The sequence below is a fragment of the Cajanus cajan genome, chromosome 5 (genome assembly GCF_000230855.2).
Source record: "Cajanus cajan strain Asha chromosome 5, NIPB_CcT2T_4, whole genome shotgun sequence".
NCBI classification, from domain to species: Eukaryota; Viridiplantae; Streptophyta; class Magnoliopsida; order Fabales; family Fabaceae; genus Cajanus; species Cajanus cajan.
The window spans coordinates 69,732,806-69,758,286 of NC_138521.1; the positions used below are offsets into that span (position 1 = coordinate 69,732,806).

General features: G+C 32.1%; 2 protein-coding genes across 3 annotated transcripts; one reads left to right on the forward strand and one right to left on the reverse strand.

Annotated features, from left to right (window-relative positions):
* Positions 1 to 4,082: 4,082 nt before the first annotated feature.
* LOC109808181 (COBRA-like protein 7) lies at positions 4,083 to 6,538 on the forward strand. The gene is made up of 2 exons (XM_020371067.3): positions 4,083 to 4,706; positions 4,888 to 6,538. The coding sequence occupies exons 1-2, from the start codon at positions 4,184 to 4,186 to the stop codon at positions 6,300 to 6,302; spliced, it is 1,938 nt and encodes a 645-aa protein (XP_020226656.1). The 5' UTR covers positions 4,083 to 4,183; the 3' UTR covers positions 6,303 to 6,538.
* A 4,957-nt stretch (positions 6,539 to 11,495) lies between these two features.
* On the reverse strand, positions 11,496 to 15,692 carry LOC109808115 (two-component response regulator ARR2). Of its 2 annotated transcripts, none has more exons than XM_020370968.3 (6): positions 15,293 to 15,692; positions 14,812 to 14,964; positions 14,342 to 14,722; positions 13,588 to 13,664; positions 12,289 to 13,473; positions 11,496 to 12,179 (listed from the first exon to the last, which is right to left on the reverse strand). In XM_020370968.3, exons 1-6 carry the CDS (start codon positions 15,471 to 15,473, stop codon positions 12,111 to 12,113), a joined length of 2,046 nt encoding a protein of 681 aa, XP_020226557.1. In that variant the 5' UTR covers positions 15,474 to 15,692; the 3' UTR covers positions 11,496 to 12,110. The 2 variants fall into 2 exon arrangements, with proteins under 2 accessions (XP_020226557.1, XP_020226556.1); XM_020370967.2 differs by having other exon boundaries at positions 11,496 to 12,182; positions 15,293 to 15,685.
* Positions 15,693 to 25,481: the final 9,789 nt, after the last annotated feature.

Sequence of the window (25,481 nt, forward strand, 5' to 3'; positions counted from 1 at the left end):
AATACAACAAGCAAGAGACGTAAAGCCCACGGAAGCTCCACACCCACCTTTTCCCGTTAGGAACAGTTTTACATAAGGTACACAAATGTTCAAATGCATCTGTCCAAATAAATAAATAACACTCTATCCTTATTCAATCCGTCAAAAAAAAAAAAACACACTAAAGGATCAGGTTGAAATGAATTTGAAGCCAACCCAATCTATTGCATGTTGGGCTGGAGAGGTCCATGTCTATCAAAATTAAAAAACAAATGTAAAAGAAAAACTTGTGTTATAAATAACTGAAAAGTTAATTGATCAAATAAAAATATATATATGAATCATTTAAACTAAAATAACAACACAAATATAATAATGTTATCCTACTAATTTTTTTTTGCTCAATTATTATTATTTTTTAAATAATCATCATAGGTAAAATAAAAGTAGTGCAAATCAATAAACTAATATGAAATTCATAATGTTTCATAAATATTCGTAAGTTAAAATATTCTTAAGTCTAGGTATAAACTAATTTTAACTTTTAAATGGACTTTTTTTAATTTTTAATTTTATATTTTTTTCTCTTAAAAATACTCATGAATAAATTTATCTAAATAAATATTTTTTTTATGATGGTATACATTTTTGTAAATTTTTAGTGTAGAAATAATATAGCTTTCATTTTTACTTCTGCAACTGTATATGCAATTTATAATGCGTACCCAATGTTATACTTATCCTAAATCCTAATTTGCCACAGTTGAACCAGCTACTCAGGATACAGGTCGGCAACCATCTTCCCGAGATAACTATTTTATTACACCAATATGCACACTATTTAATTATTTATAATAACTAGCTTTAACTAAACTTTAACTAAACTATGACTTTGTTTTAATTACAAACCTGAAGATTTCAATTGCTTCGAGTTTCTTAATTGAATAACATTTCTAACATAACATATGTTATTCAAGAAAATAATAAATGAAACTTATCTTTCTTTGACAAACTCATCAGATGGCTACATTTCTAAGAGAACGGCATTTATTTGTCTCTTCATGATCTCACTGAAATTTAGGTGTTTACTGACCAAATAAACAGCTACAATTAAAGTCAAACCAACGGGAACTATTTTCATATAACAACACTTTAATGGTTAGTGCTAAGAATAATTATGCTATTCAACTGATACAATTTCATTGATCCCAAATTCATTTTGTGGTAAATTATTGAGTAACTATTTATCTTGTGAATGGAAGTTTATGCAATTTTTCTTTCCTGCTTTATCCTAATTAAAATAACCTATAAAATCTTACTCACCAATCAAACACTGAAGAGGGTGATTGAAATACAGGTTTGCCCCCCTTTCAGCCTTTCTCTTCCTTCTGTTCTCACATTCTCTCTTTTTAGATAAATAGGAAGAAACATGGCACTGGATAATCCAATACTAACATGGCAAAAGAATGCAACTAGTGCAAATTAAATCAATTAACTAAAACACTTTTAAGTCCAATTTTTTTATTTTGTAAATTGGAAGAGCATAAACTAATGATAGTGGTGAAGGCCTTAATCTTCAAAAGCAAAAAAAAAAATGCATGCATTTGTCAACCAATATCACCGCCAAGTCTACGCCAACATCAAATATATATGTGAGAAAAGGTGCATTAAGGACACACAGGAATTACATTCTAAAGGAGTGAAAAGGTGCATTGAGTGAAAGCTAACATCTTTTTCAGCACATTATACAAATATTTTGCTGAGACTAAGTTGGTAAGTGTTTTATAATATGAGTAAATTTATTTTTGTTACTTGTAAAAGGTTATTCGGCCTATTCTTCTTGTATAATTTTTTTGTGTTTGAAATGATTATTTATCGAGAAAAAAAAGTACAGAACTTTTTGTAGACAGTAAAATTTTACAATTTACATAAAAAAAAAAAAAAAAAAAATTCAGCTGAGCACAGCTTTGCTTGCTGAATTTTTCGGTACACTTTTCCCGTCTTACCTGCCATTTGCAAAGGCCTAAACTTCTTAGTCTTGTAGTGCTTGCTGGAGTTAACCCAAGAGAAAAAGTTGATGCTCTTTCTTCATATAAATAACATGGATCATGAAGCTTCCGTATAAAGAGAAAAAAGTAGTTACCATCTTGCATTTGTTTTTTTGTTATGAAAGTAAGTAAATTTTAAATTCAGAGTAGAATAGGATCGTGATTGGATTCAATGGGGTGAAGTGGGTCAGACAGAAATCTTTCATATGCGTACCTCTGAAAATCCCTAAGAAAGAATTAATGTCGTTTGAGAGTAAATTGAGTCTTATATAAAAAATAAATGGAGGTACTTGTATATAATAGTACTATTTATATACCCGTTGTGCACTGATTTCTTTTCCTTTTTGTTGTCCCAGTTTCCATAAGTTGAATGTGCTTGAGAAATGAGAACCAAGGTGGAAGAAAGGAGATACAGGGAAACATGGTACATCTAGGGTCAATTTAGATAATAAAAGTACTTTTAAAAAAGAAAAACTGAAATAAATTTTTACACAGGTTAAAACTAATTTACGTAAGAGTTCAAAATAATATTTTAAAGAAGTTAATAATAATTTTTTTTTACAAATTAGCTCATGTATAAATTAATTTTGATTTATAAAAAAAACATTTCATTTTATTTTTCTCATTGAAAAGTATTTATGGAGAAATTTAGTGAAACATACTCGTGTTCTTGATCGTCTGAATGGAGTGCGTTGGACGTGATCATGAGGAATGTCACTAAAGAAAGGGACAACGTGCGCCATTACATGTTCACCACCCCTTCAGGGTTGCATCGTGGGACAAAACTATATATAGCATCCCCAAACACGTTTTTCACACTTTTTCCAACTAATCTTATTATTTAATATTCTATTTTCCGCACGAACTGCCTTTAGATATTAAGATCCCAGATAAAATTTTTTTCTCATAGTCCTATTCTTCAATTGAATAACAAAATCTCAACTCAAAAGGATTAGCATTTAAATTTAGATTGTTCTTTAAAAATATGTGAAGTTTTCTATTTCTATTTGAGGTTGAATGATCCAATAGGCCCGATTCCATGTAGTAACAAGAGAAAGGTTCAAAGGCCCAGATTGGTAAGATCCCGCTCGTGGACTATCTTACAAGATGGGCTGGGTTATTTGTGTCATTTTGGGCTGTCTCAGTGGCCTCTTGTACGGGCTCCTATTGTCATCTGTGTGGGACGTCAACCCAATATCCAAGGATGGTTCCTCTCTACTCATGGAAAGGAAATACTCGAGATTATTCATTTATTTCCAATGTTCCAATAATAGCTTGACATTTTTGAAATTAAAGTAAAACACAGTATCGATTAAAAAGATCTATTATACACATAACAGCCCATTTGCACATTTTTCACAACTTGATAGTAGAAGAATTTACCAAAATTCACACTCTACCATTTGTATAATAGTGAACGTGTTTGGATATAAATGAAAAATATTTTTTTAGAGTTCTTTGAGTAAAGATAAAAAAAATATTGTTTAATAAAAAAATTCTAAATAACACTTTGAAACCTGAATCGAAGTATGTTAGATTGAGAGAGACGTGGCCGCAACTCAAGCCGCGGATATTTAGCTTTTGATAGAGAACAGAATATTTCACTGTTGTCATAGGTTTGACCCAATTAGGCTGTATCATTTGTATTATTATGTCCACAATACAAATCAAGTGATTCATAACACTTGAAATTGCACTCTCTTCATAACTTCATTAACCCAAGCCAATCACAGAACCAGCATCCAAAAGCTGCCTTTTCATTGAGGATCTACCAATTCAATTCAAATTAAAGCACTGTTAAATGGAACGTTTGAACTACACGGTCAAATACTGAAACAAATTTGAATAGCTTATGAAAATGGAAGGCCACGCAACGCAGTTGCAAGTGGGAACCCCATCATCATGCTCTGTCCTTTGAAACAAGAAACCAAACACGGCATAAAAAAAAAACAAAATAAAAATCGAAACACGTTCGAACACTAGACACTGATTAGTGATTACAGCTGTAGGCCCCTTTTCTTTGCATATTTCTGAAGCGCGTTTCTTTCACATTCTCTCTCATAAAAAAGGAAAGAACGTTACTCTTTTTCTATGCCTCGCGTTTCTCTCTCTTTGTTCAAATTTCGAATTCGAAACACACCGAAACCCATACCAAGATGCTCCTCCGAACCCACAGCTGCCACGTCAGCAGCATCTTCGCCGCGTTAGCCATCTTCCTCGCAACGGCGACGTTCGCCGCCGCGCAATCTTGCAACGGCATCCAGCTCTCCTACGCTTACACCGGCGGCGAGCGCCTCCCTCCCAACGTCTCCGACGCGGCGAAGCAGCCCTACCGGTTCCAGTCGACGGTGACGGTGCTCAACAACGGCCTCGACGAGCTCAAGTCCTGGAAGGTCTTCGTGGGGTTCGATCACGACGAGTTTTTGGTCTCCGCCTCCAATGCGGTGCTCGCCGATGGCACCACCCTCCCCGCCGCCGTCGGAAACGGCACCGTCTTCGCTGGCTACCCCATGACCGATCTCAAGACCGCCGTCGAAACCGCCGGCGACTTGACCCAGATGCAGGCTCAGATCAACCTCGTCGGCACCGTCTTCGGGGTGGCGCCGCCCAATGTTCCCATGCCGGCGTCCATCAACCTCGCTAACGATGGATTCATCTGTCGGAAATCCTCCACTCAAGGTAGCTTTTTTCTCCTTGATCTGTGATTGTAGGTTAGGTGTTTCTGAAAATGATGATATGAAAAAGTTGAATTTTTGAGTGCAATGAAGCGTTTGTTTTGTTTGATCTGTGAATTGGTTAACTGGGTTTAGTGAGATGGTGTGATTAATGACATGGGGTGGGTGGGTTTTTGGTTTTTCAGGGAAGAATGCGAGTAGTGTGTGTTGCACGAGAGATCCCAAGTTCAAAACTAACATAACCACGGATGAAAAGTTTCTGCCACGTCAGAGTGGTGATCTGACAATCATGTATGATGTGATCAGAACTTATGATTCCAATTACTGGGCTGAGGTTACTATCGCAAACCATAACTCCCTTGGGAGGCTTGACAACTGGAGGTTGAGCTGGGACTGGATGAATGATGAGTTCATTTATTCTATGAAAGGTGCTTATCCTTCTGTTGTGGATGCTTCTGATTGTCTTTTTGGGAAGCAAGGTACATTCTACAAGGAACTTGACTTTGCCAATGTGTTGAATTGTGAGAGAAGGCCCACCATAATTGATCTCCCTCCCACCAAGTTCAATGATTCTGAGCTTGGGAAGATTCCCTTTTGCTGCCGGAATGGTACTATTTTGCCTCCATCCATGGATCCTAGCATGTCAGCTTCCAGATTCCAAATGCAGGTCTTCAAGATGCCGCCGGCGCTTAACCGCTCCCAGCTTTCTCCGCCGCAGAACTGGAAGATAAGTGGTTCACTCAACCCTGACTACAAATGTGGCCCTCCTGTGCGAGTGAGTCCTACTGAAAATCCTGATACATCCGGCTTACCATTGAACAAAACCGTGATCGCCAGTTGGCAGGTTGTATGCAACATAACAGTGGCCAAGGGAACATCAAGCAAATGCTGTGTCTCGTTTTCAGCTTACTACAATGATTCAGTTATTCCATGCAAGACATGTGCTTGTGGATGCTCCAAGAACACACAGAGGACATGTAGCACTACTGCTCCAGCTATGTGGCTTCCACCGGAGGCACTTCTTGTTCCTTTTGAGAACCGAACTGCCAAGGCGGTTGCTTGGGCGAGTCTGAAACACCTCCGGGTGCCAAACCCTATGCCTTGTAGCGATAACTGTGGTGTGAGCATCAACTGGCATTTGTTCACTGACTACAACAAAGGATGGAGTGCAAGGGTCACACTTTTCAACTGGGGTGAGACTAATTTTGCAGACTGGTTTGCTGCGGTTCAAATGGACAAAGCAGCTGCAGGTTTTGAGAAAATGTATTCATTCAATGCAACTGCTCTAGATGGTGTCAACAACACAATAATCATGCAAGGTTTGCCAGGATTGAACTACCTTGTAGCAGAAACAGATGGAGCTGACCCTCTGAAAGATCCTAGGGTGCCTGGTAAACAACAATCAGTGATCTCATTCACCAAGAAAACCACTCCTGGAATCAATGTGGCTCGTGGAGATGGGTTTCCCACTAAAGTCTATTTCAATGGGGAGGAATGTTCTCTTCCTTCAATCTATCCAACAAGCAGTGGTTTCAGGAATGGTTTTTCCTTGGCCACTTCCTTGCTTCTACCACTGTTGCTGATCCTCTTGACGCTGTAATAGTGGCTATGTTTGATTTCCCGAGACAGGATTTGATTCATATATTGACCTCACCACAGAAACTCAGTGGACTTAGTCGTGCTGTTGTAACATTCATGCGTGTGTCTGGTTTGGATGCTGTGGCAGTCATTGTTCAATTCATGTGATTCTTTCCAGCATGTTACAGTACAGAAGATTGTAGATTTGTGTTAGATGATACTTGATAGAAATATATATTATTCCTTTTTATATCGAAAGTTTATTGTTTTTTCTTTCTTTGTTTGCGTTTTATCTGAGTAGTTCTTTCGTAGAGGGTGGTTATCACAGGAAATCAAATCATTATTTGACTAATGCAAGAGATTGAGATTATGGGCTAAATGTACTGTCCATTAAAAATGTATTACAAATCCAAGGAAAGCAAAAACAATGCCTAATAAACATGGTTGGTGTATATAATTAAAGAATTTACCTTTGTCTTGGTAGGTGATGAACACATCGATTCCATTGATGACTTAGACTCTCTTTGGATAATTTTTTTAAAAGTATTTTTCGAAGAGAAAAATAGACACAAAATTGAATTGACCTTTATCAGAACTTAAATTAGTTTATGTATGAATTAAAAACAAGATTTAAGGAAACTAATAAAAAAAATTACAAATTAATTTATTAAGTTAATTTGGGTTTATAGAGAATTTTGTTTTATTTTTTTTTTCTCTCTTGAAAGGAGTTTTGGAGAAGTTTATTTAAAAAAACTTTTAAATAAAAAAAATGAGCTTGTATCAGTTAATTTATAATTGATTTTAAAATCAACGAAAGTCACTGTACATAATCAAAATGTTTTAAAATTAATCTCAATTATAAACGGTGGAAATAATTGGTTCTGAGCATAAAACATGAATGCCTTAAATTGGAAAAGAAACGGGGTTTGCTTGCAAGAAAATATTTTCCCTTTGAAAAAAATGTATTTGATTGTACTTTTATTTTAACTTTTTTTTGTGATTGATTATATTTTTTTTAACATTATTTAGAATATTTTTTTTATTAAAATGATTAATAAATAAAGGTTTAACGATGGAATCTAAAACCAACTTTATTAAGTTATAAATATCTTAAATTGAATAAAGTAAAAGTTCAATAATATGATAGCAAATTGTATACACATATTAATTCAATAATTAATATATTTGTGGAGTAATAAATAAAGAATAACGGTATTCATACCACAATTTGAAAAATATCATTTTTTATTTCTCACTTCATCATTAATAAATGTTATAAATAATATTAAAGAAATCAATACAAAAAAATAAATTACGAGAATGTTAAGTTGACTCCATGTTTAAGAATAAATTTTATAACTATCAAACCAAAAAACTTTATATATATATATATATATATATATATATATATATATATATATATATATATATATGAGATTGTTAACATATTTTTACTTAATTTTAATTGAAGTATGTTTACACCTTACACTAAATATTTTGGATAAAAAATTCAACTCTTCCTTTATTCTAAGAATATTATGACAATTTGATATGTTATTTAAAACACAATTTCTCTCTTATTACATTTATTAATCTCTTCTCTTATATCATTAATTTTTTCTCTTTTTTTTATTTTTATTTTTTACATTGACTTGTTATTATTGTCTGAGGATTACAAAAATATTTTCTTCGTAATTGTTTTTCTTTTTGCATAACGCAATATTAAAAGAAAATTTTATTACTAGATTGAGAGAATACTTTTCTCATTTTCTTATCAACAAATTTATATTAAAGTTTGAGTTATATAAATAAAATGCATACAAAATACATAATTCCAACAAATATTTTATACTAATTATTTTAATTGAATATTCTATTACTATTCTGTCTATAACTTTTAATGCTATTCTATAAATTTTTTTGAGTGCTGCAGATTTATATAATACTGAATAAATGAAAGATAATGAGTATAATAGGAGAGAAAAATTGTACTTTAAATAACATATTAAATTATCATAATATTCTTAAAATAAATTTGTTAAAATAAAGGAAATTTTTTTTTTCTCCAAAATATTTGATGTAAGATGCTAACATACTTTAACTAAAATTAAGGTGACAGTATATACATAAGAAGGGAGCTACTTACTCTTATGATAAATCTTAACATTTGATAAATAATCCACGTTTTAGATCAAATTTTAATGATTTAATTGTTGAATTAAAAGTTGTTAATATATATATCAAATTTATAAATTTTAAAAAAATAAAAAATATATATCATATTTTGTTATATAGATCCAAATTAACGTATAATAAGATTTTATGATTATTCATCAATTTGAATCAATAAAATGAAATATAAAAAAAAATTAAACTTTTAAAAATATTTGCTAATTTGATCTATATATTAAAAAAATTAATTTAAAAATTAGATCAATGAAATTTAATATAAAATAATTATTTAACAAAACTTACTTTTTAAATAATTATTCTCTCACGCATTCATATATATATATATATATATATATATATATATATATATATATATACACACGCGTGTGAAAGAGAGAATACATGTTAATCCACAGAAAATTAACCAAAAGTATCTCACCTTTCAATTAAAGTGAACCATCCCAGTAATCAAAAACTAAAACATATATTTAAAGCTAAAAAATATATTTTGCTCCTTTATCTTTTTACTAATATTTGTTTTGATTTTTTTAACTCTTAAATTTGAGTTAATGTTATCTTTTTAAAATAATGATCATTTTTTATTTGAACACAATTTTGAATCATTTCTAGATTAACTTAATGGATGAAAATTTTCATATTAAATTCATATATATGAAAAATATGTCAAACTAAAAAAAGTCATTAAAAGGTGAAAAGTGCTTGAAATGTGAAATCCATATGCAATTTAAAAAAATTGGAACTTCATACAATTTTTATCAAGTTATTTTTTCATTATCTATAAAATTCACTTTTCATACAAATTTTTTTTCTTCATATTTGTGTCGTTTTTAGATGTTAATTAAAATTTATAGTTTTTATGTAAGTGAAACTTGTATAATAATTTTACGTCTTGAATAAGTTTAAAAATAGTTTAAAATTGTATCTTAAAATTGAAAACAATAATTATTTCATAAGAATATTAACTCATTTAAAAGTGAAAGAACCAAAATAAATATTTAAAAATTAAAAAGATAAAATCAAATTTTAGTAAAAATACAAGGGACAAAAATAAAACATATTTAGCCTTAATTAATGATCAATACCACTTTTAAAAAATAGTTATCTTTTTGAGATTGAAATTTATCACTAGTCATCTCTTAATGAGTAAGAGTGTGTTTGATTAAGGAAATAAAATGAAACGAAAGAAGAGGGGAAAAAAAGAAAAAAGAAAAGGGATAGTCCAATGATTTTTTATATTGTTTGATAGAAAAGAAAATGAGAAAAAATATTTAATAAAATGATTTCTTATTTGGTTATGTAGTAAGGGGAAAAAAAGTGTAGGAAATTGCGTAAATAGTTGAAATAAGAACTACAAAAGTTCTAATCCTTGAGTTTCCATCCGATATGAGATGATTAGATGAAATACTTTCTCACGAGACATCCATAAATGTCCCCTTCCATAGTTTAACATAAACCAATCAAGAGAAGAATTCTAAAATTAGACGTTTTCTTTCCTTTGATAATGGTTTCTCTCTTTTTCAATTATTTTAAATAAAGGTTAAATGTCTGTGTGGGAATTGATTTTAATAGACTCCTAAAATTTTAAGTTTAGTTTTAATAATTGAAATTTATAATCTTTGTAATTAATTTCTATATATTAAACATGAATCTCTATTTTATATTAAAATATTTTTTTATGGATTTTTCTTTGATGAGAGATTTTTTAGAAAAATTTTTAACTTCTTATTTAATTTAATTTTTAATTTATCATGATTATTTATTAATTAAATTTTAATATTTTTAAAATAACTTGGTAAATTTTACGATTTGTTGCTATTTGACGACATCTATTTTTTTTAATAAATATAATATCTATTAATGAGATGTATATATACAATAAATAAACTCTTCACTATGCTAAAATACATATAGAAAGGATAATTTTTATAATAATATGTTAGAATATAAATTTGTTATCATAACTCTAAAATATAATTTATATGTTTAAAAATATATTCATATATATTTAAAATATAATTTATATATTTAAATATAATATTTATTTGTATATATAATTTATTATAAATTTTATTTATATATAATAAATATTTAACTTATGTATTGCATAAATTAAAATATTAATTATAGTTTAAAGGGGCTCAAATCAAATGATTAAAAAGAAAAACCCTAACTACAGTTGTTGAAGGCTCCTTGTAGCATTCTTTACAACATTAGTGACTCAAGTCTGAAAAAAAACACCCGAAAACGGCAACGTTAGTAGGAATAGACGAGAGAAAAGCAGTTTATGATACTCTTGTTAAAATTTATGTAGACTTGATTTTGCTTATTTGTTATGAATATGAACGTCTAATCATTAAAAATACATGTTTTTTTCTCAACAATTAAGTTAGATAGGAAAATGAGCAACCAAATCCCAGACATTATGTTTACAACTAAATCGTTCATGTTGCATCAAACAATTAAAAATGTTTTTTTATACAAATTAAAACGTTTTTAAAACTTTTCTACTAATAAAAAATTAAAAATATTTCTAAACTTATATCCAAACACGATCTAATATAATATTACATTTAAAAACTTTAGACTGAACTTATCCTTATACAAATAAATTCAAAATTATAAAATAGCATAATAACTTAAACTATCAAATAGCAAAGTTACCAAATGAGTGAAAATTCAGTAAAAAAAAAACAGTTTATAAAAACGATTGATTCAAGACTTCTATCGAATTATTTAAGATTATTGTTTTGTAATATAAATTTTAATTTATAATATGGAAACTTGTACTTAACAATTTGACGTGGTTTACAATGCTAAAGTTAATTAAACTACAACAAATTTTGTAATCCTTGTTCTTCTCTTCACTGTGCCAGGGATAACACAAATGTCATTGACAGATTCTCCAACCTCACCAAGATTCCTGTATAGAAGGAATGTATTTGTAGTTTATGCCTCAAGCATGCTTTTAAGTTGGCCTGAACCACTTCATCTTGCAATATTGTATAGATTGATAGCTATAAAATCTCAAACGAGTACCTAATCATGTTCATTTACAAAGAATGCATAACTTGATGAACATAAAAAACATAGGAGTATGGAAGTACAGAAGCAACCAGAAAAGAATGGCCAGACCAAATGTCTAAAGCAGCCAAATGCAATATTTACAAGCTTACGGAAGTCATTACTTACTTTGAATGACATAAATTACAAAAGGAACAGAAGAAGAAAAAAATTCATAATTTGTTATTGAAGTTAGAAATGCTCCTACGACAACTTTGCAGATGTATCAAAACCTTGCTTCTGCAATTCTGCCCTATGCCAACATACCTTCAAGAACACCCTAAAATTAGAAGCTTGCTAGCAATTTTGCTATCAATAGCAGTCAAAAATTGCACATGCTCTGTGCTTGTGCATATATGCAGTAGAGGTTTGTAGCTGATTCATCTTGAGCATTCAGACCAAACCATTACAAAACACTACTCCCAGAATTCTGAACATTTGACATCAACCAAATTCTGTTTGTTGAACAATTTAGACTCGGTTCCAAAATAGCTAACTGCAGGATGATAATGTGCTTGTGTAACAGAAACTATTTACACCGGCTACTGCAATCAGAAACAAATGGCCAGGGTTTGTTCTAGACAGGAATGTTGTCCAGTGAATATCCATCAAATTCAAACTCATTCTCGGCTGGTCCCATGCCTTCCTGCTGCCAGCATTAGAAACGCGTGAGAAAATTGATTTGTTTATAATGGAAAATTATACGCAAGCATGTATAAATATTCCGTGTAGGAAGAAAGGGATGAAGAACAAACCTGTTTTAGAAGTGCACTCATCAGATCCTCTTGTCCGTAATGCTCAGGGAAGAGGTTAGTCTGGGAGCTTGCATCAGGAATTCTTTCAGCCTTGACCCTTATTGAATTGTCGACAAGAAGCGGATTGAGGTGTTGACCAGCATTTTGGAGGTTATCTTGTTGCAAGCCTTCTCCCATGGAGAACATAGCTTTTCCGATCAAAGCGGAGTCTCTGCTTTGGCCAGTCTGTTGTGTAGAAGAAAAGCCTTGATGCACTAAAACTGATGGTGAGACATCAATGTTACCTTGTAAAGGATTTGCATGCTGGGAGGCATTGTATGTCAGGCCTGGGTTTGTTATATCCCAATCATGATGAGACTTGTGATGGTGCAGTTCATTAAAAATATCATAACTTGGAAATCCACCAGATCCTTTAATTCCTGATGTAACTTCGTCTTGAAATGAGCCTTTTGTTGTGATGCTGGATATACCTGGAGTGCTTCCAAGAGGGAAACTATTATTCACAGACATTTCAGAGGCTTGATTCATTGGAAAATTCAACAACGAAGTGCTCGGCAGAACAGGATTATAAGCAGGTCCTCTGTTATTACCAGCAATCCCATTTCTGCCCAGAAGACCATTAGAAATTCCATTTGATACAGTGGGCTGCCCCAAAGATGATGGAAGTCTGGGAACACGAGGACCAGTATTTTCACTTAGCATCTGACCTCTAGGTTGGGATTGTGCCATTTGCATCAATAAGTGGTTGCCTTGTGTAGCAGAAGCATTGACTCGCATATTCAAGCCGCCAAGGGATTGGGAAGACTGGTGCAAATTGGCAAGCTGCTTTGGCTCCATGTTGGTAGGGATTCCATGCAATAAGTTCACTGGTTTACTACTGCTTAAATGTTGCTGTTGGCCTTCTCCGAATCTTAACCTTGGGTTTTCAAAACTGAAAAGGTTTCTTTGGTCCATGATAGGCATAGGAACACCAGCTTTTGCAGTTGACCTACCTAGTCCGGCTGCTTGAAGTGTTGCAAGACTTTGTGCTGGGAGCTGGCCAGCAACTGCAAGAGTTTGAAGATCAATCCCATTAATTGAAGAAATAGTCCCAAATGTTCCCTCTTGGGGGCCAAGAAAGGAGTTGTTCATGTTATTCTGGTGCTGAGAAACTCCATTCAACCTTCGAAGATACAGACGGTATTTCTGTAACAAAAACAGGATGAAAAAAAAAGTTACTTCCTTCAAGTAATCATTGCATAAATGAACACAACAGGAAAAGTAGGGGTAAAAATTTACTATTGGATAACAGTATGGTACCTGCAGGTGGCTGGCAACGTTTTCTCTAGTGAGCCCAGGAACATTCATCAATTCCAGAATTTTCTTAGGAACAGCCTCTGAATAGAAATATCAAATTTGAATTAGGCAATTCACCAAAAAAAAAAGAATTGAAGGCAAAAACACAAGAAAAACATTATTCTTCAAAGATAAATATTGAAACAAACTACTAAATAAGTCAAAAAGATGAGATAAGATGGATAAGTGAACATACAAGAAAAAATCAGATGAAGAACAAATGCACATAGGATTAAATACGTGTGAAAAACTCAAAAAAGATGGTTTTATGATATTGGAAAACCACTAGAGGTTCCAATAAGAAAAGTGGAAAAATAGTTGAGTAAAAGGGTAGAAAAGAGGAGCTCCGAAAAATGTAAGAATGTGCTATAATGGTTCTAGAGAAATTTTGATTTTTAATGGAGCTCAAAGGCTATGACCCCAACCAGTGGAATAAGACTTGACTGTTGATGTAATTTTAAAGCCACAATTAATAATTATCTATTAAAGTTACTTGAATAATTTGAAAATAGACAGTACGCAAAACCTAGATGCAATGATCCGGATTATGTTAACTAAAAAACTGAAGACCCAAGTAGTAAAAGTGTTGTTTATGACAACTGAACCACATGCATGTAGAATCCCATCGATTATGCATCAAACGTTCTGTTAACAGGTCTTGAGTGGAAATGCAACAAGGATAAATAAAAACTTCAACAAGGCAGGAAAGGACACATACTGTCAATTCCCAGTTGATCCACAGCAGCCACAAACTGTTGATGGAGCTCCACAGACCATACCACTCGCGGCTTCTTCAACGTGGATGTGTCATCCCTCTCTTCTGCCTCATCCTCCTCGTCCCTTCTCTTCTTCGAGTTTCTCCAACTCCCTTCATTCGCGGAGGAAGAGTAATCCGCTTCATCAGAAGCCTTGGGTTGCCGATCTCCTTCTTCAGCACTGCCGGATTGCTCAGTGTCTTTCCATTCATTCTTCCTCTTCCTCACCACATGCTGCCATATGTTCTTCAAAGCCTCAATGCGAACTGGCTTAATCAGGTAATCACAAGCACCATGAGTCACACCCTTCATAACAACACTTTTGCCATCATCCGCAGACATCACTGCAATCATCACACAGAACAAGTCAATCTCACAATCAATGCAGTCCACAAAAAGAAACAGATCTAAACAGGTCAAACAAGGCACTTACTAATAACAGGAAGGTCCATCTCCAACCCAATAAGCTCCAAAAGCTTGAATCCATCCATGTCCGGCATATGCACATCGCTTATAACAATGTCAAACCCATTTTTGCTCTCCCTCAGAAGTGAGAGTGCAGTTTCTGCTCGATTGCATTTCGTAACTGAAATAAACCCAACAAAATCATTCCTCAAAATTCACAAATATGAACAATTCAACAACAGAAACATAAACAAAAACAAATCTAACAGCCAGCAGTTTGATTCAAAGGAATAACCAACCAACAAAAACAAAATCTGATCAACAAGTAGTAGTTATCTATATACAAGCGAGTAACAGCTGAAAATAATATAAATTAAATTTTTATTCAATTTTATTTTTCTGTTACTTTCTTGTGACTTGTGGAGGGTCAATCGTAACAAAATTGGATAGAGGAAGAGTGAAAGCGGAATTGAAGCGAAACAGAAAGTGTTGGAGTAGCAGTGTGGTACCTTCGTAGAGGCACGTGCGGAGCATCTTCTCGAGGATCATGAGGCACGTGGGATCATCGTCGACCACCAGAACCCGGAGACCGGCCGGAAACTGGTCGGAGACGGCGTCGGAGGATTTCATAACGGCGGCGGAAGTAACCGTTGACGTGGATCCCTTTCCGTTGGTGAGAGTGAGATTCATGCTTGGAAGATCCGAACAGAACAGTAGCAAACAGCGCAACAAACAGAGACAACGCAACGCGACACGACACGACACGACAGTGGCGTTCACATACTTGGTTGGAATCGAATTTGAGGCCAAAGTGAAGTGAAACAATTCAAGACTTCCCAATTCGACGCAGGAATCGGAGGAGAAAGAAAGAGAACACGAATTTTGGGTCAGAATTTCTTTTTTTATATATATATATAAATAAAATAAACATTAACTATTGTTCTGCGCCTCAAGCTTATGTCCTCGCCTTGTCACTGTTACACGCTGAATTTCTCCGCTATTTAATTATTCTTTAATTAATTAAGCTTTACTAATCAACCCGAATTAAGGAGCCTTTGTTGTTTCTTTATTCACTATTATTTTCAATGGTTAAAAAACAAAGCATTAATGTTATAAATATCTTTATTATGCTTATTAATAATTTTTCAATAATATTTGTGGTTTTATTTTTGTGACGTTTGAGTTATATATATAAAATTCAAAGTTGGGTCTCACTGGCTCCTGAAAGAGTGGATCCAGCTCATTCATAAGAGGAAGTAACCCCTCATCTTAAATCTACATGTCCGACACAGCTCACCCACAAACATTTTGGATTTCACTGTGCCTGTGTTTACTGCAACAAAAATATGAAGAAAAAAAAAAACAGGTTTGTTCTCAATTAACTTTAGTTGTTACCTAATACATTGTTTTTTAAATCATGTATGATTATTTAATAATCATAAAAAATAGTTTATTTGTGTTATTAATTTGAAAGATTATATTCTCAAGTTAAGAATATACGGTGTATAAATTAATTGTTAAACAACAATGATCGGGGGAAATAAGGGTATAACTATTTTTGCTTTTTTCCTTGAATTATTTTTATTTCTAGTGACACCATGTGAAGCTTTGGTTTATTTAGTGACACAGATAAATGTATAATAATTGCGGCATATTTTCTATTTTTATATCTTGCGGAAATCATTTAAAATGTTATGTAGATGTGTATGTGTGTAGCCAATAATTTCAAGTATGCAAATATAAAAGCCTTTAATTACAGAGTTAATCACTATATATTATCATTGTAAATTTTTTTTATACTGACAATCATATATTTTTTAATTGTACCATGTCACTGTAAACACATTTATTTTTAACAGTGATATAGCATAATCAAAAGATATAATTGGTTGTCAGTGTAAAATTTTTTTACACTGACAGTGTATAAATGATTAACTCTTAATTACAAAACAAAACAACTCATTTCCATTAAAAGAAAGCGAGCACGTTGGGGAAATTATGTCAAAAATTAATTGTGTATAGAGCATGACAACTAATTATGGTTTTTAAATTCATGAAAGAGAAATATAAATCGATATGAATGATTAAATGTTTTTTATTTGAATAATGATTAAATGATGAAATGCTTTAATACACATTTATGCAGTCTTAAAATGGATTTTTGTAAAGTATGTTCATTGCTCATAAAATAGGCGAAATTTCGGTTTAAAAATGTTTAAATACAGAATATTTGAATTTTATGGAAAAAGGGGAAAGCGGCAACAGTAAACTCACATCAAATGGTTATTTGTATTTTGTAGGGTATGTAGTAAGAAATACATAATTCATTGCGTCCGAATATTTAATATTACCAAATGAGGAATATTTGTTTGAAATTAATTTGATTTTATTTTCCTGGTGTACTTATCAAAATCTTACTCTCCTTCTCCTCACTTGCACCATTTTATTTTATTTTATTTCACGTTTTGGCAGGGCACGCCGCGTGTACGTGGAATTAATCAATTTATAGCATTTATTAAACGAAGCATTATCCATGGTGATGGTGGGTCTCATTTTACAAATAAATAAATTGGTAAAAAGTTGGATGTTGGTAGTTTGGGTCAATGTCCACATACATGTAAACCAATGCCAAAGTTATGCAAGCCAGTTCATTGATTTGACCCCTAAATAACTTAATTGGATGGAATGCACACCATGGAAACGTAACCACAAGCATTAGAAAATTGGCAACTTTTGTTCCTTGTAAATAAATTCAACAACTATTAGTAAAAAGTAGTGTTGATGTGCCCAAATTCACTATATACTTACATATATATGGTGATAAAGTATTATTGTTTTGGTTCCACGCCTAAGCAACCACCACTTGCATTGTGGTTTGGGTATCCACTTTCATGAATTTGCAAGTAATATATAGTATAGTACTTGAAATGAAAAGGTTTTGATTAGTGGTTGATGTAAGAAACGGAGTGCAAAGTGGGTATTCCGTTCAATAACTTTTTGGCTGTGAAGAAGTGAAGCTCTGCTTTTGAAGCCCTCAACCTCAAACCACAACAACTTGAATCCCTATCCTTTCCTCACAATTATCTCTGTCTCTTTCTCTCTGTGTGCACTCTGACTCACTCTTTGCCTTTTTTATGTAAACAATTTCTATTATTGGTTCTTCCTCCACCAATTTCCCCCTCTCGACACGTGTCTCCTCATCTTCCTCTTTTATTTTCCCATCATTTTTTAAATTAAATCATTCAACTTTTCATGTATTAATATTTAGGATAACCTTCCAACTGTGAAAGTTAGTTCTGTTGTGTTGCCTCCTAAGCTTCATCTGAAATTAAAATTATAGAAAATAATACCAATATTAATAGTACATGAAGACGAAGAAAAAACATGAGTTAGAGTAAGTCGTAATTCCTAGATAAGCAGTGAACCACTGTGGAATATTTTTAATTAATAATATTGATATATGGCGAAAAATAAACTTATTATAGTGCAAGAAAAGCAGTGAAGCATAGCCATAAAGCAGCAATCTGAAAAACGCATATTCGGTTGGGAAGCTTTTCTTTGTTACGATGAATAATAAATAAAAGCACACACCAAACACCAAACACCAAACGCTTTTCACTGCTTGGATTAGTTAGAATAATTTACAAAGCATTAATTAAATTAAAGCAAACTATATGTAATGTGGCCACTACTATCCTCGTCTCTTCTCTTAACTCTTAGCTTCTTTAATAAATAATATTTATTGTTTTAGTTATTTAATGTATTGTTTTGTACATTTAAGCTTTTTATGAGAGAAAACATATGATATATGCTTTTAAGGAAAATGGAATATTTGCGTGTTAGAGAATAGAGAGAGAGAAACATGCGCGGAATTAAAATATGTATTATTTATATAATTGTGTAAGTGTGGTAAGCTAAGTTAAGGCACATGGCAATTCATGGAAGTTGGAGAAAAGTGTAAGCAACTTTTCCCTCTCTTTCTTCGCATAATAATTCACTCTCTACTCTCTGCCCATTTAAATCATCACTCCCATAGCCCATAACCACTCTTTCTTATTCAAACCTATATACTATAATTAATTATTTCTTTTCATCTTCAAATTTCAACTGCTGCATGCTATCACTCTTTCACCTAAATAAACACCTGCCCCTCGATTCATTTCACCTTCTTCTGCATTTGCTTCTCATTTATTACTCTATCCTAAACAATAATATCACTTCCATATGAATATAAGTTGGATCTAGTATTTTAAATATCAACTTTCTAAGACATGAAAACAAACACAGTGGGCGGGGTACGTTGTGTTGCAATACATGAAGCACATTCGTAATAGAATTCACCTATGAGTCTTTTGACATTGGATTCAAAAGTGACATTGATATCTTACATTCAATCTTCTACGTTGTACCGTAATTTTTTTACCCTTCACATGTCTACCTACCTCATTCATTTAAGTGTTTTCACATTTTTCTACTGCAAATTTAATTGACATTAATTAAAAAAATATATTAACAAGCTCACATCGGCAGCATGATTTGAATTATATAAAATCTATTTAGAAAGATATTTGTAAATTACCTATTGATCATAGAATTTAACAAATGAGTTGCTGTACTTAAATTCTATGATTAATATGAATATGAATAGTTATTTAACATCAAAGGATTTTTAAGAGTGTTTTCTAAGTATTTTTTTAATGATAGGATTTTTATAAAAAAAAAATTGAAAACCCATTTTGGTAACCCATTTGGTTCCAATAATTGGATGATCTTTTGGTAATGGCACTAAATCCCACACTTCATTTCTTTCAAACTGATTTAGTTCCTCTTGCATAGCCATTAACCAATGTTCATCTTTAAGTGCTTCATCAATGTTCTTAGGTTCAACTTGTGACACAAATGTCATAGTGTTGCAAATATTTTTAATTGCACTCCTAGTTGAAACACCCTTACCAATGCTTCCAATTATGTTGTCCATTGATAAGTCTCTTGTGGTTTTCCATTCCTTAGGCAATTGTTCACATGTTTCCTTTGTTTTCTCAAGTGGTTCACTCTCCTTAGGCACTTCATTAGGTCCATTCTCCAATAGGGATTGATCAAGCAACTCATTCAAATCTTCAATTTCAGTTTGCCTAGTCTCTTGCTTGTTTGACTCATCAAATACCACATGGACAGATTCTTCTACAACTAGAGTTCTCTTATTATAAATTCTATAAGCCTTACTATTTGTAGAGTATCCTAGAAATATTGCTTCATCAGCCTTTGCATCAAACTTCCCAAGTTGCTCTTTTCCATTGTTCAGCACATAGCACTTACATCCAAACACTCTAAAATAGGAAATATTAGGCTTCTTTCCTTTATAGATTTCATAGGGCATTTTCTTTAATATGGGCCGAATCAGAACTTTGTTTAACACATGACAAGCAGTGTTAACAGCATCAGCCCAAAAATATTTTGGCAAGTTTGTTTCATTCAACATTGTTCTAGCAAGTTCTTCTAAGGACCTATTCTTTCTCTCAACAACCCCATTTTGTTGAGGTGTCCTAGGTGCTGAGAAATTATGGTTTATACCATGTTCCTCACAGAATTTTTGAAACAACATGTTTTGAAACTCACCTCCATGGTCATTTCTTATAGAGGTGATGTTTGAGCACTTCTCATTTTGAACAAGTTTGGCAAATTTTCTAAAGGCATTAAAAGCATCATTTTTATTTGCAAGAAACATAACCCATGTGTATCTAGAATAGTCATCAACAATTACTAATCCATAGTAGTTTCTGCCTAAGCTCATTGTTCTTGAAGGACCAAACAAATCCATGTGAATTAATTGCAAAGGTCTAGATGTAGAAATCTGATTTTTGCTTTTAAAGCTAGCCTTCACTTGCTTGCCCTTTTGACAAGCATCACATAGTTTGTCTTTTCCAAACTTGAGTTTAGATAGACCAACCACTAATTCTTTCCTACTCAATTTATTCAAATGGTCCATGTGAATATGTGCAGCTCTCCTATGCCAAAGCCATATGTTTTCTTCTTGAGTTATTAGACACTTAGTGTTGACATTGTTATAGAGTGTTCTAAGTCAAGCATGTATATATTGTCAATACTTTTGCCAATGAATCTGATTTCTTTACTCTTTTTATCACATATCAAGCAACATGTTTCATCAAATTCAATTTTAAAACCTTTATCACTCAATTGACTAATACTCAGCAGATTATGTTTCAAGCCATCAACAAGCAAAACATTTTCAATCAATGTTTGAGAGGAGGGATTACCAACATTGCCATGGCCAAGAATTTTTCCCTTATTGTTGTCACCATAGGTAACATACCCTTCATTCTTCAGTTTCAGATTTGTGAATTTTGAAGGATCCCCAGTCATATGCCTTGAGCAGCCACTATCAAGATACCAAAGTAGATTTTTGGCCCTCAAGCATTCCTACAACAAAATTCAGAGGAAAAATTTAGGTACCCATGTGGAGGGTCCTTGTAGGTTAGTTCTCAGCCTTTGACTCTTCTCAACCCAAATCATTTCTCCATTTGGAACTCCATATTTCTTAGAATAGCAGTTCCTAATTGCATGTCCTCTTTTGCAGCAATAAAAACTAGTTGTTTGTCTAGAAAAGTTGCTTTTGAATTTTCTAAAGTTTTGACTTTTCACAAAAGCTACTTTCTTTGACTTAAATGGCATGCTCATACTTTGGTTAAAACCAAGTCCACTCCTATCAAAAGTGTTTCTTTGTTTTCCCAAAAGAATGTTCAAGTTTTCATTTCCATTAGTGAACCTTGCAAGTGTAGATTTTAAATCAGCATTTTCTTTTTCAAAAATTTTGCAATGTTCACAACCATCTTTTGATGAGTGAGCTTCACTAAAGTTAAACATAGTTTGAAGATTTTCATGCTCATGCTTCAAATCTTCAAGCTCTTGTTCAGCTTTAATTAAAGCATTTTCATACCACTTCAGCTTGTTTTTCAGCTTTAAATTTGAGGCACCTAATTTGACAGCCTCTTCATGAATTTGTACAAAAGCTTCTTGGAGCTGATCATAATCTGGATTTGATTCAAGGTCAGAGTCACTTACAATTGTGTCATGGTCAGTTCCAGCCATCAAACACAGGTTGTTCTCCTCACTTTCAGATTCTTCACTTGTTGTGCTTGAGTCATTGTCTTCCCAAGCAATATAGGCTCTTTTTCCTTTTCCTTTTTTCTTAAACTTCTTCTCCTCTTGTTGCTTCTTCAAGATATTTGGACACTCAGCTTTCATGTGTCCCGATTTTCCACATTCAAAGCAATTAAAGGAGGATGTGCTTGCTTCCTCTTTCTTGTTTGTCTTTTTGTTGAATTTGAAGGGAGAATTCTTCTTTCTTCTCATGAACTTTCTGAACTTCTTTACCAGCAGATTGAAGTTCTCGGTTTCGGAATCATCGGAGCTTGTTTCTTCACACACCTCTTTTCCTTTGGCAGATTTTAAGGCTTTCAATGACACTCCTTTACCTTTCTTATCTTGCTGCTCATGTTCATCAAATATGTGCAGCTTTTGCTCATGCTCCCTCAACTTCCCAAAGAGAGTAGCTAATGTCAAGGAGGTCAAATCCTTTGATTCTTCAATGGCTGTCACCTTTGCTTGCCATGATCTGTCCAAGCATTGCAGCACTTTTAAATTCAGTTCTTCCTTCTCAAATTTCCTGCCAAGGTCAACAAGGTGATTTATCAAGTGTGTAAATCTCTTTTGAAAATCAGAAATAGATTCACCATTTTGCATTCTAAACAGCTCATATTCTCTTATGAGAGTATGCTTTCTTGATCTCTTTACATCACTTGTTCCTTCATGAGTGACTTGCAAAGTGTCCCACATTTCTTTAGCAGACAAGCATTGTGAAATTCTAAAAAATTCATCAATTGACAATGCAGATGTAATGATATTTTTAGCTCTCTTATCATGTTGGGCTCTTTTCTTTTCCTCATCACTCCACTCACTCCAATGTTTTTCCTTAAGCTCACCATCATCATCTTTTTTCATAGGGATATAGGGTCCATTTTCAATAGCATCCCATACAGCGACATCAATAGCTTCAACGAAAATTCTCATCCTAATTTTCCAATAGACATAGTTTTCACCATTGAAAACAGGAGGTCTATGAATGGACACACCCTCACCATAGGGTAGATTGTTGTTGGCCATTTTTGAAATCTTGAATAACTCTCAAGAACCTTGCTCTAGATACCAATTGATAGAAAAGAATGGCACAATCCAAGAGGGGGGTGAATTGGATTCAATGACCCTTTAAAAATTTATCAGAGTATTTTGGATCTTAATTTCAATCAAAACTTTTCTATGACAGAATTTCCAAACGAAGCCCTCCTAAAGACTTGTTATGAGAATATGAATGCAATGTGCTCACTTGATTACAACATAATGAGGTTCAACAATAACCACTCCACATGTGACCTACATCCAGTCCTTAATCAACACCTGATTAAGATTTGTTCCACTATCTTTAATCAAGAAGGTTTACAAGCAAACACACATGCATATACTTCTATACTAAAGATAACCACTTTCTTGACCCCAAGAAAGCACCCCTTGTAGAACCCACTACAAGAAACCTTATTACTTGAGAAACCCTTCTCAAGATTTTCCACAAAGATTCACAAAGAATAAAAGGAACGAATTCACCTGGAATTCTTGAACAAATCTTTATCTTCCCCTTTCAAGAATATGATGATGATGATCTTCTACCAAAGCTTTTCACAAACGTTTTCACTCTTGGATTTCACAAAGAAAACTCTCCAAGATGTCACAAAGACTCACAAAAACGTTTTTCACAAATTGATTATCAGTTCCAACTCATGTCTGAAGTTTCTCAAAGTTCAAACTATTTATAAAAGTTTCAGACACAGATAATCGATTATTTTAAAGAATAATCGATTATTTTGTTCTTCAGGTTTTCTGGAAATCAACCAAGAACAATATAATCGATTATTTTGCTGGATAATCGATTATTCCAGAGAGTTGTTCCTGGGATAATCGATTATTTTGGCAAATAATCGATTATTACAGCAAGGCATTCCACTTAGCCTATCTGCTGAAATAATCGATTATATTTAACAATAATCGATTATTTTGAGTCAGTTCTTAAAACTTCATTTTAAGACTCAAAATAACTTTTCAATATTTTTAACTCATCATCATATACTCTCTACTTGTTTTAGATATAGATTTTCTTATGCACAAAGCATACTAAGCACACAAAACTATAGAAACATATTCACAACAATTTATATCCTAAGTTCTATTACATAGCTCCAACTCATAGCATTTTCTTGACACTTCTTTGACTTTGTTTTTGTGCTCCAAGTTGTTGTTCTCATGTTGTGATCATCAAAACTCTTTTAAGCTCTCCCAAGCTCAACAGGGTGGTCTGATGTTATCTTAGAATAATAAGTTATAAGTCCAACTCAATCTTATAAAACCAGCTTACAAGGTAAAGATTGTTTTTCACTTATATACTATTTAATTATCTTATCTTAAGTTGATGTAAAACTTAAGTTTTTTTTTCAATGAAATGAATTAAAAGTTATTCTTATTTTTTTTATTTACCATTTTCAATAATTATTCTTATAAATATATTTTTAATAATTATTATTTATTAACTATTAATATTTTTATTAAATAATAAAATAGAAATAATTAGTTTATTATCATTGAATAGTTGTTGCTAATAATAAATTTTGGTATATATTTTAATGACTATTATTTATTCATTATTAATATTTTTATTAGATAATAAAATAGAAATAATTATTTTATTATTATTAAATAATTATCGTTAATAGTACACTTGTGATAAATTCAAAAATTCTTGTAAAAAAATAAATAAAGATTAAATCACTCCAAACTACCTTGAGAACGTGTGTCTATATATATATATATGTGTGTGTGTGTGCGCGCGCATGTGTGCGTGTGTGAGAGAGAGAAAGAATTAAATTATTTAATAATTTGATATATTAGTATTTTGTACAGTATATTATATATGAAATTTTTTATTTTATATAATTAAATTTATAATAAATAAAAATAATTAATACCTTTGGGGTTTAAACTCCTGATTAGATTTTGCTGCTGTATTATCTATGCATATGGATCACAGTCGGCAAGCATATAAGCCCATAATTGAAGCTCACTGTCTGATCCTTATCAAAGTTAATTGGCCTCATTATATTATTTGGTGTTAATAAAAAAAAATGAAACAATAGTATCATTTTTCTTATTAATTTATTTTAACATTTTTTAACCTCTTATCTCCTTTAATATATTATTTTCATATTTATTTTAATATTTTTAAAAATTATGATTAATAAAAAAAATTGCATCACAATATATATAAATTATTTATCATAAAATAAAATATAATTTAGAAGTTTAAAATTATTTATTTTTAATTATAAAATAACATATAATTAAAATATATTATAAATTTTAGTTATATAAAATAAATAGTTATCTTGTTCATTGTATAGCAAAGAATACTTTTCGCTGTAGTTTCAATATTTTAATTTTTTTATAAAAATAATGATGTTGTTAATTTTTAATGTAATATATATATATATATATATATATATATATATATATATTACCCAATCTTAATGTATTTGTGTCACATAAAAGTAATGCATTTAGATAAACAAAGATTATTTT

Excerpts from the sequence above, each read along its gene's own strand:
- LOC109808181 (XM_020371067.3), top strand. The coding sequence starts at position 4,184 with ATGCTCCTCCGAACCCACAGCTGCCACGTCAGCAGCATCTTCGCCGCG. Across the intron at positions 4,707-4,887 it reads TCGGAAATCCTCCACTCAAG|GGAAGAATGCGAGTAGTGTG; the intron begins GTAGCTTTTTTC and ends TTGGTTTTTCAG.
- LOC109808115 (XM_020370967.2), bottom strand. The coding sequence starts at position 15,473 with ATGAATCTCACTCTCACCAACGGAAAGGGATCCACGTCAACGGTTACT. Across the intron at positions 14,723-14,811 it reads GATGGACCTTCCTGTTATTA|TGATGTCTGCGGATGATGGC; the intron begins GTAAGTGCCTTG and ends TGATGATTGCAG. Across the intron at positions 13,665-14,341 it reads GGATCAACTGGGAATTGACA|AGGCTGTTCCTAAGAAAATT; the intron begins GTATGTGTCCTT and ends ATTTCTATTCAG.